Here is a 12,807-nt window from a genome sequence, read left to right on the forward strand (position 1 = left end):
AGAAGTATGAAAAGACTGAGGACTGGTGAAGGACACCTGACACCCTATCAAGGGACACTTAGCAGCATCTCCAATATTGCTGGTTATGGCTAGATTATAGAGCTTTTTAGTTTACCTGATTTTATTTAATTTTGCATTAACTGCTTTGTAGTGTAACAAATAAAATACTTGTTTATTTTTTATTGTTACTAATGCCTTCTGTGAGACTTTACTTAGAACCTCAAATTAAGCCTCAAAAAAGAACCACAAGGCATCATTCCTGAAGAACAACAACCTGCGGGCGGGTGAGTACTTTATGGATTAGGCAATATTTGACAATCCTTACCGTACCTGAATAATCGGGGTTAAAGGTGTAAGATAAAAAGATACACCGACTTAAACTCACATGATCCGTCAGCCATTTCCCCTTTCAGTCACATGCCTGAAATGTTTTATACTGTATGATTGAGTGCTGAAGAACTCGTAAAATGTCTCCTACTCAGTTTGAATAATGTTCATTACATTCAGCCTCAAAGCATTGAATGAGTGATACCATGAAAATCACATTTTCCTTGATCTTTTTCCATTAAAGTTGTGGTGCAGTAATGAAGACACCAGAAAACACACTATTACTCCAGTTTCTATGAATGTTACATAACCAAACCAGCCATGTGGCAGTTGTATTTTTATTTATACCAACATATATTTTGTAATCAAAACCTACAGGAACTTGGACACATGCAATGGAGACAATAACTGCACATAAGGTGGACAAGGCTTTATTTTGGATTTCACAGTACAGTGTCATATCTATAGCCTACTCTTTATTATAAAAATACATTTTAACTCAGCATTATGTTGACAGTATTACACAAAGAAACATTTTACTCACCTTTATGATTATTACAATAATCTGTTGTTGAATATGTTCTATTTCAGTCAAACGGGTTGGAAGGAATTCAGAAATTAATAAATTGTTGGGGAAAAAAATCAATCATAGCCACTGGGACTGTTAATATAGTGTACACTACAGATCTTGTTTATCTGATAATCTGCATAAATTCTGGCAGAACAAATACAAGTCAAAGGCATTTTTGTCTATACGTGTAAAGTTTTTAAAATTGGAAAAAAAAAAGACAAGAAGCTGTTACGAACAAAAGCAAACTTACATTGAAGAAACCTTTTCCATTAAATGAAAACAAAAAAATAAAAGAACAACTCAAACAAATGTACTCCCAATTTCAAATGTATGCCTATAATAAAAATAAATAAAATAATATTTCATGGTAGACTCTTTTAAATCAAAATGCTTGTCTGGACTTGGGGTTAATTTTATTAAATTAATATAAAATTATAATATTATTAATGAATGCCTGACATTAGTATACACATGTCAGTGTTTAGTATAGCCTACACACAATTAATTATAAGCTATAAATATTATAGAATACGATTGCTGAGATCCATCAAAATGACTGACCTAAACAAAATCTCTGCAAGCAATCTACCAAGACTGTCTGTGAGTCTACGATTGACATTGAGTTTTTATCGTCCCTTCATACGTTGTCTCAGTGCCTGGCGTCATATCAGAATCAACAATCACAGTTGGATGATGAGCAGGTGATGTTTGACGTTAGATCAGGTGTTTCATAGGCCGCGTACACCTGTCGGTGATAAAAACACATAGCGTGGGGCAGTTAACGGATGCCTGTCTGAAAATAATCCTTCACTTGAATGTTAGATTGTGCGTTCGCCCTAAGACTCGTGTAGTTGAATGCATTGTAATTGTTCCCACTTATTTCTGTTTCATCACTACATCCCGTCCACCACGCGCATCTGTCTGGTTTGGCGTGTTCTCCCCGCAGTTTTTTGCACGACGCCGGTAAGCGTTTTTGTTGTTTTAGTATTCAGTTTTTGCACCTAAGCATGCTTAACGCTTAAGTGGGCTACACACCGCTACCGATGAGTGTTTTAACACCGTCCGTTTACCCAGTTAAAACAGAAACATGACGAAATCAGAGTTTACCACCAACGTCCTGAGGTAAATAATTATATATAACTGCACTCTAAAAAAAAAAAAAAGGTTCTATATGGCACCAAAAATGGTTCTTGGCTCGTAATCATATCGGGAACCTTTTTTAGTGCTATATTGCACCATTTTTGGTGCTTCAGTGGTTCTTCAGAGGTTCTTTGTTAAGGTGCTATATAGCACCTCTGAAGAACCGCTGAAGCACCAAAAATGGTGCAATATAGCACTAAAAAAGGTTCCCGATATGATTACGAGCCAAGAACCATTTTTGGTGCTATATAGAACCTTTTTTTTTAGAGTGTATACAGGAACAGCCAAACAATGTTTGTATTTGCATGCAAATATAGAAATATCTAAACTAGAAATATCATGGCTGCAGACTGGGAGGGTTGTATGTTAGGCTTACCAATGTAGCTACTTCTACTGGATGCACAAATGCATGACACATGAAAATATGAGACAATGTAGATTTGACTAAACTGAGGGACTACAGAATAGCCAGAGACTTTATATTTGCTCGTTTGAACTGACACGTGTGACATTTTGAATTCAAATATTTAAAAAGAAATAGTGATGGAATAATGATTTTAAACTAGTTAGAGTGAATAGCTCACAGCTGTTAGAAAAAAAGAGATCTGGGTATAATGCGTATGTACAGGTTTTTTTGTGTGTCTGTAACACCATGTTTTGCTCTATGTATCACAGTTTCAAACATTTAATATAATATTTATATCTAGAAATTTACTATTTGAATTAATGTACAAAATACAGACTGGTGTGCTATAGTCTAACCCAATAACACACATTTGAAACAAAAGGATTTTGAAGAATTGTGTGCATACATTTGTGCTTACAACTACTCATCCTGTGACTTCACACCCCTGTTCATTTAGATAGATGTTTTCTTCTGTGGGAGTTATTTTTGGTTTTAGCAATTTTCTTTGTTTCAAGACATCTAAATATTCTAGAGATCACATTTAAAAAGCGTATCCTGTGTTTGCACCATTTTGCCTATAAAAAGATCTGTTTTTGACTATGTACAACACGTGTTAACAGCATCACAGAAATTCATTGAGTTGCTTATAATAATTTCTTGTTTTATTGGATGAATATTGTTCTTGTACGCTGATTTGTGCATTAATGAGACCACTGAAGGGCTGATTTTAGAGCATGTTCATTGTCTTTAAAGGAACAATAGCTTGGCAATGTCTGTGCTCTTAGAAAGTCTGTGTAATGGAGATATTGAGGCATTTCATTTTGATTTAAAACAGCGATTAAACACTGGTTTATCTCAGATCAGACCTTACTCCTGTTGATTTGGTATACCTTAAAACATATTTTAAATTCCACTGCTAAGCTTTTCTTATTATTGATAGAAACAGGTGTCCTATTTGGAGACAAACTGAACCCACTGGAAGAGTGCGCTTTTCAACGTTGTGCCAGCATATGCTATAGATGGCTCATATTTCAGTATCCTATTTGACTATATTTGGTTTATTCTAACCCTTAATTTATTATTTAAAGCTTTATTTTAATAAAAGCCCCCCATGAATGGCTTCCACTTAGTGTCACCAATGGCAGAGCTTGGCAGCTGGCCTGTTTGGAGGCTCTGTGTGCCCTCAGCTGCCTCCAGAAGTGACAGTCGGTTCTCTGTATAGACTATCTGACTGTTGGAAGGCTGGAATATTTGAATGTCATTGGGGGAGGTCATCTGTGGCTTGAAGAGGGGGCTGGTCAATAGGGGTTCATATAGGCCTCTCCAATGGAGCAAGTGGAGACTTGCATTAATATTGGTAGCCAAAGGGCCCTTTTTAAGGCACCAGGGCCATCTTTACACCAGTTTAAATGGTATAGTCCAATTTGAACACCCCTCCATATTGAGCTAAAATGGAAGAGCCTCTTTTGCAGTGTTTGCTGGGAAGAAGAAGTACAGTCGGGATTGGGACTTTGAAGAGAGCAATCTGAAAAGGTAAGAGGAGCTGTGTTCCCCAATGGCCCAGGCCACTAATGGATGGATAGGCTCATTGGGATGTACATTGGCCCTAATGCATGTCTGTATATGGATTTTTACATGTCTAGCATGGTGTCTGTATAGGGTGAGAATAGATATCATGGTTAGCATGAACAAGGAAATATGGAGGGAGCTGCTAGGGGGAGCTATAACAGGGCATGCAGCAGCTGGCTGAAAGTGATCTACTCCAAATGGGCTGTAGACTTTTTAAAATACTCACAGTGGTTGGGAAAACACAGGAAGATGTTAAATTGTTGTGCTTTGGCTTGTTAAAGAGGGTCTGCAATTGTTCTGTCTTGATCCCTTGGCTGCTTGTCCAAGGGAAGTGGCCAATCTGACATGCAGGCAATGCTGTACAAAAGAGAGGAAACTTGTTAAGGATGGTCCCTGAAGAATAAAACGTACTTAAATGTACTATAAGCATGTAAATCAGATATAATATTGTGTATTTTTGTGATTTTTACAAGATAATTTTGACATATTAGCTTCTCTGAGTGAACTGATAGAGAGCTTTAAAGATGGCCGCTCCTTGGAGTGGTGAATGCTGTTGGGACGGCTTACTTCCTGACGCACTCGACACGCTGGATTTTTTTTTATCACTGTGCTCAAGCAAGCATATAAAACTGTTTTCAAATTAAACTGAGAAACAGTTTTTTTTTTTTTTTTTTTTTTTACAGTTAAGGAACTAATAATAAGAGTTCTGGCTAGTATTGTTGACTTGAAGAAACCTTTAGGAGATCATATTCCAGTCTTAACTAAGTGTGTGTGGAGAGTAAACACTCTAACATGAACTGTTTTTCTAGTTGGACATAGAGTATGGGACTAGTTAAGCACACAGTATGGACTATTCTCTGATTAGTCTTGCTAGACAAATGGCCCTTGTCTAAGTTCTGTAATGGACTAGTTAAGGCAGCACAGCTTTTTATTATTTATCCATCTATATGAAACTTGCAACATTTTGCTATTGTGTTGGTACAGATGATCCATTAACCCTTTCAGTGATGCTCATATTAAGCAATAATCATTCATCTTTTGATTTGTGTCTTTCCTGTTGGAATGGGGAGAAGTTGTTATTTAAAGGAGTTATTTAGTTAATGTAAATTAATCTAATCTTAATTGTTTACACATATTAAAGCATAAAGATGAACTGAAAGGGTTAAATACTCAAGTGTTGATCATATTAATTAATAATCATTCATCTTTTGATTTTATGCGTCTTTCCTGTTGAAATGGAGGGAAGTTATTTAAGTGAGTTATTCATTAAATATAAATTAACCTAATCATATTTGTTTACACATAATAAAGCATAATGATGAACTGAAAGAGTTAAATACTCAAAAGTGATGCTCGTATTCATCAATCATTAATCTTTTGATATTGTGCTTGTCTTTCCTGTTGAAATGGAGGGAAGTTGTTTTATTTAAATAAGTGAGTTATTTAGTTCACAAAAATAAAAACGAATCATATTTGTTTACACATAATAAAGTATAAAGATAAACTGAAAGGGTTAAATACTCAAAATGGATGCTCATATTAATCAATAATCATTCATCTTTTGATATTGTGCGTCTTTCCTGTTGAAATGAAGGGAAGTTTTTTTATTTTTAAATGAGTGAGTTACTCAGTTAATGTAAATGAATCTAATCCTATTCATTTGCACACGATAAAGCATAAAGAGATAAAAGGGTTAAATACTGAAAGGATGGAGGATGTAGTAGGTGCAACTTTGTTATTCATAGCCTAAAACCATCCAGCATTTAAAGGGTTAAATTTCAGTCCTCATGGGGGCATCACAGGCAATGGCACCCTTTCACTTTGTCACTGTCTGGCGTGTTTTGTTTTATTTTTTTATCAGAAATCTAAAAATGTAAATTACTGCCCCCTCTGGATGGATCAGGAATAAGGGTCTGTGTCTCCAATCGGAAAGTGAGAACAGTAAACATGCTCTCATTTACAGTTGCATCCCTTTTTTGCTTTATACATTGGTCCTCCAAGCTCTCAGTGCAATACCATTACAGTCATCAGTTCAACACTCCATGAGTTTTAACCCCTAAAGGCAGATCAGAGCTACTATCACATCGCAAGGTATAATTCTACTGTCAAGTTTCATAAGATCTCTTATTTCATAAACTACTGAAATACTAAAATTGTCACATACACTTGTAAATCCAGCAAGTGTAAATGTTAAGTTTCCCTGTTTGAGGATGGTTGTTCAACTGAGTAAACATGAATTTGACACAGCAGCCTGCAGTGTTCTTACGGTGATGGATGATTGCCCTCCTAAAAGTGCTTTTTAACAAATTAACTTGTATATTTTTTTATAGCCATACTTCTGAACAATTATGCCATAATATTCTTTTGAAAAATCATTTAATTTGACATCAAAAAACTATTTGTGGATATGTCACTGTTTAATTGCTTACAGCAATAGTTCACCCAAAACTGGTCATTTACTCACCCTCAAGTTGTTCCAAACCTGAATGAGTTTCTTTCTTCTGTTGAACACAAAAGAAGAAATGTTTTAAAGAATGTTGGTAACCAGACTTCCATAGTAGGGTGGGAAATGCTATGCCATCAACTTTTTGATTGCCAACATTCTTCAAAACATTATTTTGTGTTCAGCAGAATAAATGATTTCATACAGATTTGGAACAACTTGTGGGTGAGTAAATGATGACCATTTTCATTTTTGCTTGAACTATCCCTTTTAGTACTGTAGGTCAGACATTTACTTATCATGCCAACATTGTCACCCCAAAGTTTATAAGCATACTCTTTATCTTTCCAAAGTAATAGCGTCATTCTTTTGAAAAGTCATAATCTTTAATGAGCCATAAAGTGACATAAAACATTTATTGGACCTTTAGAATCAATACTGTCTTGCTTCATAGCAAAGATCAGATTTTATTCTTGCCATGCCAACATTTTCACAGGTCCATCCCAAAATTTCCCACCCAGATTTTGTGAGATATGACGTTTTACTGTTAGCCTGTTGCCCTCTGAAAGTGCTTCACAAAAAATAACTTTTATATTTTTAGGGCCATATTGTTTCACTTGTATAGAATTATGCCATTTTAATTTTCCTGTGACGTGAAGTCATTTTATTCAATGAGCCATAATGTACTCATTGCTAACTTGTTGATGTGTCAATGTTTATTTGCTTTAATAACAGTAGCCCAGCAAACAAAAATGTATTCATTTGACAAATGTTATGCAAACGTTAAGGAAGCATTCCACATTAACATTTTGCAAATATTACTTTTGAATATTCTCTGAAGTAGTAACATTTTAATGATGAACATCCATCTAAAATGTTTCAGGAGAAGAGTTCCATGAATGATGAATGAATAATGTTTTTGTGCTTATGTTTTGAGAACATTATTAAAGTCTAGATAACTTCCAACGAACATTCAATTAACGTTACGTTTGTTCATAACTTTGATAGAACCTTGCAAAAATGTTACCTTATGAACATTCCATTAGCTGGGAAGGTGTGAAATGTAATGTTTACAAAAACTGACCAGCATAAACGATAGCATGCTGCGTGAAACGTCTGATAATGTTCTAACTGATGCCACCATTTTTATCGCTTGTCATTCTTGCAATTTCAACAGATAACTGACCCGAAACTCTGATTATACTTTGCTAAAATGTCTGCTTTTTTTTTTCTCTCCCTCTGTTCTGCTGCAGGTACTCGGAAGAACAAAAACAAGATCTCCATTTGTGACATCCAGCCTTCTCACTGCAACGTAAGAGCTCATTTTCCTGTCCTAACTGGTTAGAGGTGACACTCATTCTCTATTAAACTAAGTAAAAATGTGACCTTTTCTTCCAAGCATACAATGCATATTATTTTCTTAGCTGTCGGCACTGTGTTTTATAAAATGAACCCACACAAAGCCCAGTTCAGTCAGTCACCACGCATGTGTCAAGAACTTGACTCTCTTACAGCTGTTCAAATGGCAGCTGACATGCACTGTTGCCCGACAGCCTCTCCTTTCAGCGGTATATTCATCCTTTGTTTACGCTTTAGTGGCTTGTCTCACTTAACCAGATAAGCCACAACAGGACATACCTGCTTCCTGAATTTTTACACACGACGTCCTCATTCATGAAGCACGAGTGGAATGAATAAAACCTTCTTATGTAAATGTTGCATTAAATTAAATGTAAGAAATCCATTCAGCATGTGTTTGATTTCTGAGGCCCATAAACTGTTTTTCCCCCGTAGACAGTATCATTTTTGACTCATGCATTAGTATTAGACTAGTCAGAGTTTCCTCTTTTTTTTTAAATATATATATATATATAGGCAACCAAAATGTTCTCTAATTTACTCATCTGCTCCCACTAGTTATTAACTCTTGTCTAGAAGTGACGAGATTCATTACTGAACTTGTCAGAGCGCATTGCAGCCATTTCCCATGCAGGGTGTGTGTGTTCTTCAGAAAGGGGATTGCGGAAAAGCTGCATTTTTTCCCCCTCTCCCTTCTAAACCAATCGGCATCGCTGTAGTATGAGTCACTCCCACACCCTGCCCTTTTTTTGACAAAGAGGGAGGGGCTGTTTCTCAGACCGGACAGTGAAATGGTGGCTGCTTGTACAAAAACAGCAGCAGCATCATTAGGATCTGAACGGCTACAGACGCATTGAAAGGTAAGATTTATAGCTTAGAGCATTCTCCTGCTTAAACGTGTATCCTGTGACATGAGTGTGGAATGATATTGCTGCATCATTTAACCCAATATGTTTTGCCGTTCATCTAACCTCCCTCTTAAGCTAGTTATGTTAGCCTGTTTACATGTCAGACTGCCATTCATTCAGTCTAGAAACCTGACTAAGATAAACTGCATGTTATACAAGAAACTCTGTTCCATTTAGAAAATCTTTTCGTTTATTTTAAGGAAAACACGAGTAAAGCTACATGCATGACGACATTCATTATGCCATGTGGTTTGATGGGAATGTCAAGCCAAACGTGCTTATCAACTGCATTGTTTTAGTTTTAGAATTACTAGTTTTGTTTGTTTTTCTGTGCAAACCGTTTTTTAATTAGTACTTTATATTGAATATCTTATTTTATGTGAATATGAATCGATGCTTTCTGTGAACTACCTTTCTGAAAGCACAACCTGTAAATAAAATGTAATGTATGTTTTGTTTTTAAGTTTAGATAATTTAAATATCTACAGGTATGTCCCTGGCGGGAAAGTTAAATTTTAGTTACTCGTTAGGGAACAAGGTACAGTTGAGTTATTACCACACTCGACACAGCAGATTCAGAACTGGACAGCATCCAGGTGTATTCCAGTAGAGACTGATGTTAATAGCTAATCTAACATCTTGATACTGTAATATGTGTAAAAGTACAAAACGCACTCAAATATTAAAATAGTCCATTTTGAAATTTAGCATTGAACTATTTTAGAGTTTTCAGTATTGAATTAAATGAGAGTTTACATTTTAAAATAGATTTTTATATATATATATACAGTAAAAATGTATAGTATATTCAAACGGAGAAGATCCCACAAAGCATTTCTCTATTTTGACACTTCAAGTTCAGCTTCAAAATGGCAAAATGCGTTGTTGAATTGCCTTCTCGGTAAAGTATACACGATGCTGGTGCCTAAAGGTTTTGAAGCAGAAGGAAAAAAATACTTATTTGCTTTTTAAAAAAAGTTTCTGTTTGGATTTAAATGGGCAAATGCTTAAGAGTCAATGATTAGATGACTATAGCAGTGATTTGTATGTTTCTAGCATGTGTTTGGCAACAGTTCTTCTAATCCTAATTGATAGTTGTTTAAGAAATGAAAAGCTACACACTCCATGTAGGAAGACACACCATGGCCATATTCCAGGATGACAATGTCAAAATAAATGTCGAGGTGCATCCTTTTTGGTCAAGATCTTGTTTTGACAATGCAAGAGTCCAGCACTCCGTAAAGTCTCCTCCAGCACATCCCAAAGACTTTCAATGAATTTAAGGTCTGGACTCAGAGGTGCCAATTCATGTGTGAAAATGATTCTTCATGCTCCCTCCCAACCCTTCTTTCACAGTTTGAGCCTGATGAATCTTGACATTGTCATCCTGTAATATGGCCATGATGGGTCTTCCTACATGGTTGTTTAAGGAAGGGGAAAAAACTACACACTCCATTAATTAGGGTTAGAAGAACTGTTCTTATTTAAATCCAGACAGCGACTTTTTTTTTTTTGGCCGGGAAGTGTATATTTAAAATAAAAAAGCATGCCAGTTGTTGAATGTTCAGGACCGAAGTGTTGAAGTGTAATCTGTTCCGTTAATAATAAGAACATGTTCCCTTTTATTTCAGAATCAGATAAGACTGAAAGACTAAGAAGAACCAAAGTCCAAGATTCAGACCCATCTATGGCAGAAAAACAAGAGATCAAAGCGACTGCGGTCAAAGTGCTTTTCTATGTGGAGAAAATCTCCTCCTTCGCCTCCTCCATAGATCCTCTCTTTGGGATTGTGACTTCAGTGGTTGGGGTTGTCAGGAAAGGCCTCGGGGAGGAGGAGGAACATGAGATGGCCAAGGACTTCGAGCAGATTCACGAAAAGCTGAAAACCATCTCAGAGAAGAACAAGGAGGTGCTCCAACAGATCCGCATTGATGAGATCAACGAGAGTTACGGTAAACACGAGGAAGTCATCAAACATCAGTACAGTGCTTTCAACACCATGTTGGAAAGGGTAAAACTGGACCCTGAGAACTCGGATCACCACATGCAGGAGTTTGTGAAGATCTACGAGAAGGACCAGAGCGATTTGAGCTTGGATGTGTTTTATCGTGGTGTGAAAGGCAGCGCTCTGTTTGGGAGGTCCATCCTACAAGTGTACCTGGAGAGTTGTAAAAGGAACAAAAAGGTGATGGAGGCCCGCTGCTCTCACGTGGCCCACCTGTTTCACATCGGCCTTATGTCGCTGATGGCCTACTGCACCGCCACTGAAGATGACGAGGATGAAGTGAGAGAGAAATGGGGTCCGAGGGTCATTGAGATTCAAGCCAAAATGCAAGAAGTTCTGGATCAATGCACTGAGGAAAACTGAAGTCGCACTGAACAATTGCTGAGACAAATCTATTTCACATGCTGAAAGTTTTAATGTAACAAGCAATCTTGAATAACGAAGTTTCAATAAATCCTGGGGGGTGTAAAACGGGTCATTCTTTCTCTGCTTGCCAATGGACTTTTCAATGCAATACTAAAGTAGTGCAACGCTCTTAATACTGTTTATCACAGCCAATTTTTTTTTTAAAGAATAGCATGTTTTGGTCATTATTGTAATTGATTATATTGTAAAAATATAGATTTCTAATGATGTGTCTTTCATGTTATTTCAAATTATTATATAATTATTTTCTTATGTTTTGTTATTCTTTGCACAATAAATGGATTTTTTTTTTCTCTCATATGGCAGTTTGTTGTCATGTTATATGACCAAATGTGATTTCTGCTGAGTCAATTTGTGATGTGATCACTGACTGTAGAATGCAGGTGAATATGGAAATTGCTTTGAATGCAAAGTAATTTGCATTAAATGCAAAGTTTTTAAAGTTTCAGAGACAGATTGCAGTGGTTGCTTAGTCTAATCTAAAAAAAAATGTTTAAAGGAATATTGCGAGTTCAAGTTTAATAAACAGCATTTATGGCATAATATTGATTACAACTTCCAGTTTCTTTCTTTCTTTATTTCTTTCTGGGTTATGAAGGGGCACTTATAATAGAAGTAAAAGTGGTGGATGGGTCTTTTGGTGCTCCCTCAGCACTTTGTGCATGGTGGGAGATGCGGTGAAGCACACATTCATACATACAGACAGTCATACATGCGTACAGTCAGTCATACATGTACGCATGTATGACTGACTGAATGTACGCATGTATGACTGTACGTATGACTGAATGTACGCATGTATGTATGACTGACTGACTGAATGTACACAAGTCATACATGCGTACATTCAGTCAAATGTACATAGTCATACATACATGCGTACATTCAGTCAGTCATACTGTAGAGATGGTGGTCCAGTGGGTTAGGTAATGCAGAAGGTTGCTGGTTCGATCCCAGCGGTCACCACCAGTGTGTCCTTGAGCAAGGCACTTTACTCCACGTTGCTCCAGGGGGATTGTCCCTGTAATTAGTGCACTGTAAGTCGCTTTGGATAAAAGCGTCTGCCAAATGCGTAAATGTAAAATGTCATACATGCATGCGTACATTCAGTCATACGTACCTAGTCATACATACAGTAAAACCACAGAATTCCTTTTTTTGTTTTACATAACTGTGACTATACACAAACATATTTACAAACTTGTTAGATGCGTTTATAGATGGCTACATATATGAAGAAAAAAAAAATCTAACAAAAGGTTTCTCAGCTGTTTTTGTAGTATTAGGTGTACTTAATAACTAACCTAGTTTGCCTAAGTTTGACCACTAGAAAGGTGTAATATTCAAGATGGCGTCCAAGATGAGCAGAAGCCATTCAAATATCCTAACTCCTTCATTATTTGACCTAGCCAAGTAATCTTAATGTCTAATCCCATGTTTTCAGGGTCTATGAATCCATTGGACTGACATGATTACATAATTTTGTGAGATTACTGTAAGGTTTTATCTATGTTTGGAGAGAACCAGAGATGTAAACAATTTAGCCTGTCATGTAACTCCTACTCAGTGTGTGTTTGGACACAAACCCCTTTGTTGTTGCTAAAATACAGACTTGACATTCAATGTAAAAGTTATTGCACGGTTATTGCTCGA

General features: G+C 36.4%; 1 protein-coding gene and 1 long non-coding RNA gene across 5 annotated transcripts in view; one reads left to right on the forward strand and one right to left on the reverse strand.

Annotated features, from left to right (window-relative positions):
• Window positions 1–743: 743 nt before the first annotated feature.
• Window positions 744–12,807, reverse strand: part of LOC307138755 — a 30,830-nt gene continuing 18,766 nt past the window's right edge. Inside the window, exons 3-4 of the long non-coding RNA XR_013818058.1 lie at window positions 4,240–4,370; window positions 744–1,643 (exon numbers count right to left, since the gene is read on the reverse strand). This is a non-coding gene — a long non-coding RNA (uncharacterized lncRNA). The remainder of the gene's footprint in view (window positions 1,644–4,239; window positions 4,371–12,807) is intronic.
• rpz (rapunzel) overlaps window positions 3,732–12,807 on the forward strand; it is an 11,050-nt gene continuing 1,974 nt past the window's right edge. The window contains exons 1-3 of one of the 4 annotated variants that reach the window (XM_079837306.1): window positions 3,913–3,977; window positions 7,710–7,768; window positions 10,355–11,709. In XM_079837306.1, the coding sequence (XP_079693432.1) occupies window positions 10,411–11,091 (681 nt within the window). In that variant the 5' untranslated portion in view covers window positions 3,913–3,977; window positions 7,710–7,768; window positions 10,355–10,410 and the 3' untranslated portion in view covers window positions 11,092–11,709. Of the gene's footprint in view, window positions 3,978–7,709; window positions 8,676–10,354; window positions 11,710–12,807 lie in introns of those variants that run through there. The other 3 variants (XM_079837305.1, XM_079837307.1, XM_079837308.1) reach the window with 3 other exon arrangements.

Source organism: Gobio gobio (assembly GCF_949357685.1).
Source record: "Gobio gobio genome assembly, chromosome: 15".
Lineage (NCBI taxonomy): Eukaryota > Metazoa > Chordata > Actinopteri > Cypriniformes > Gobionidae > Gobio > Gobio gobio.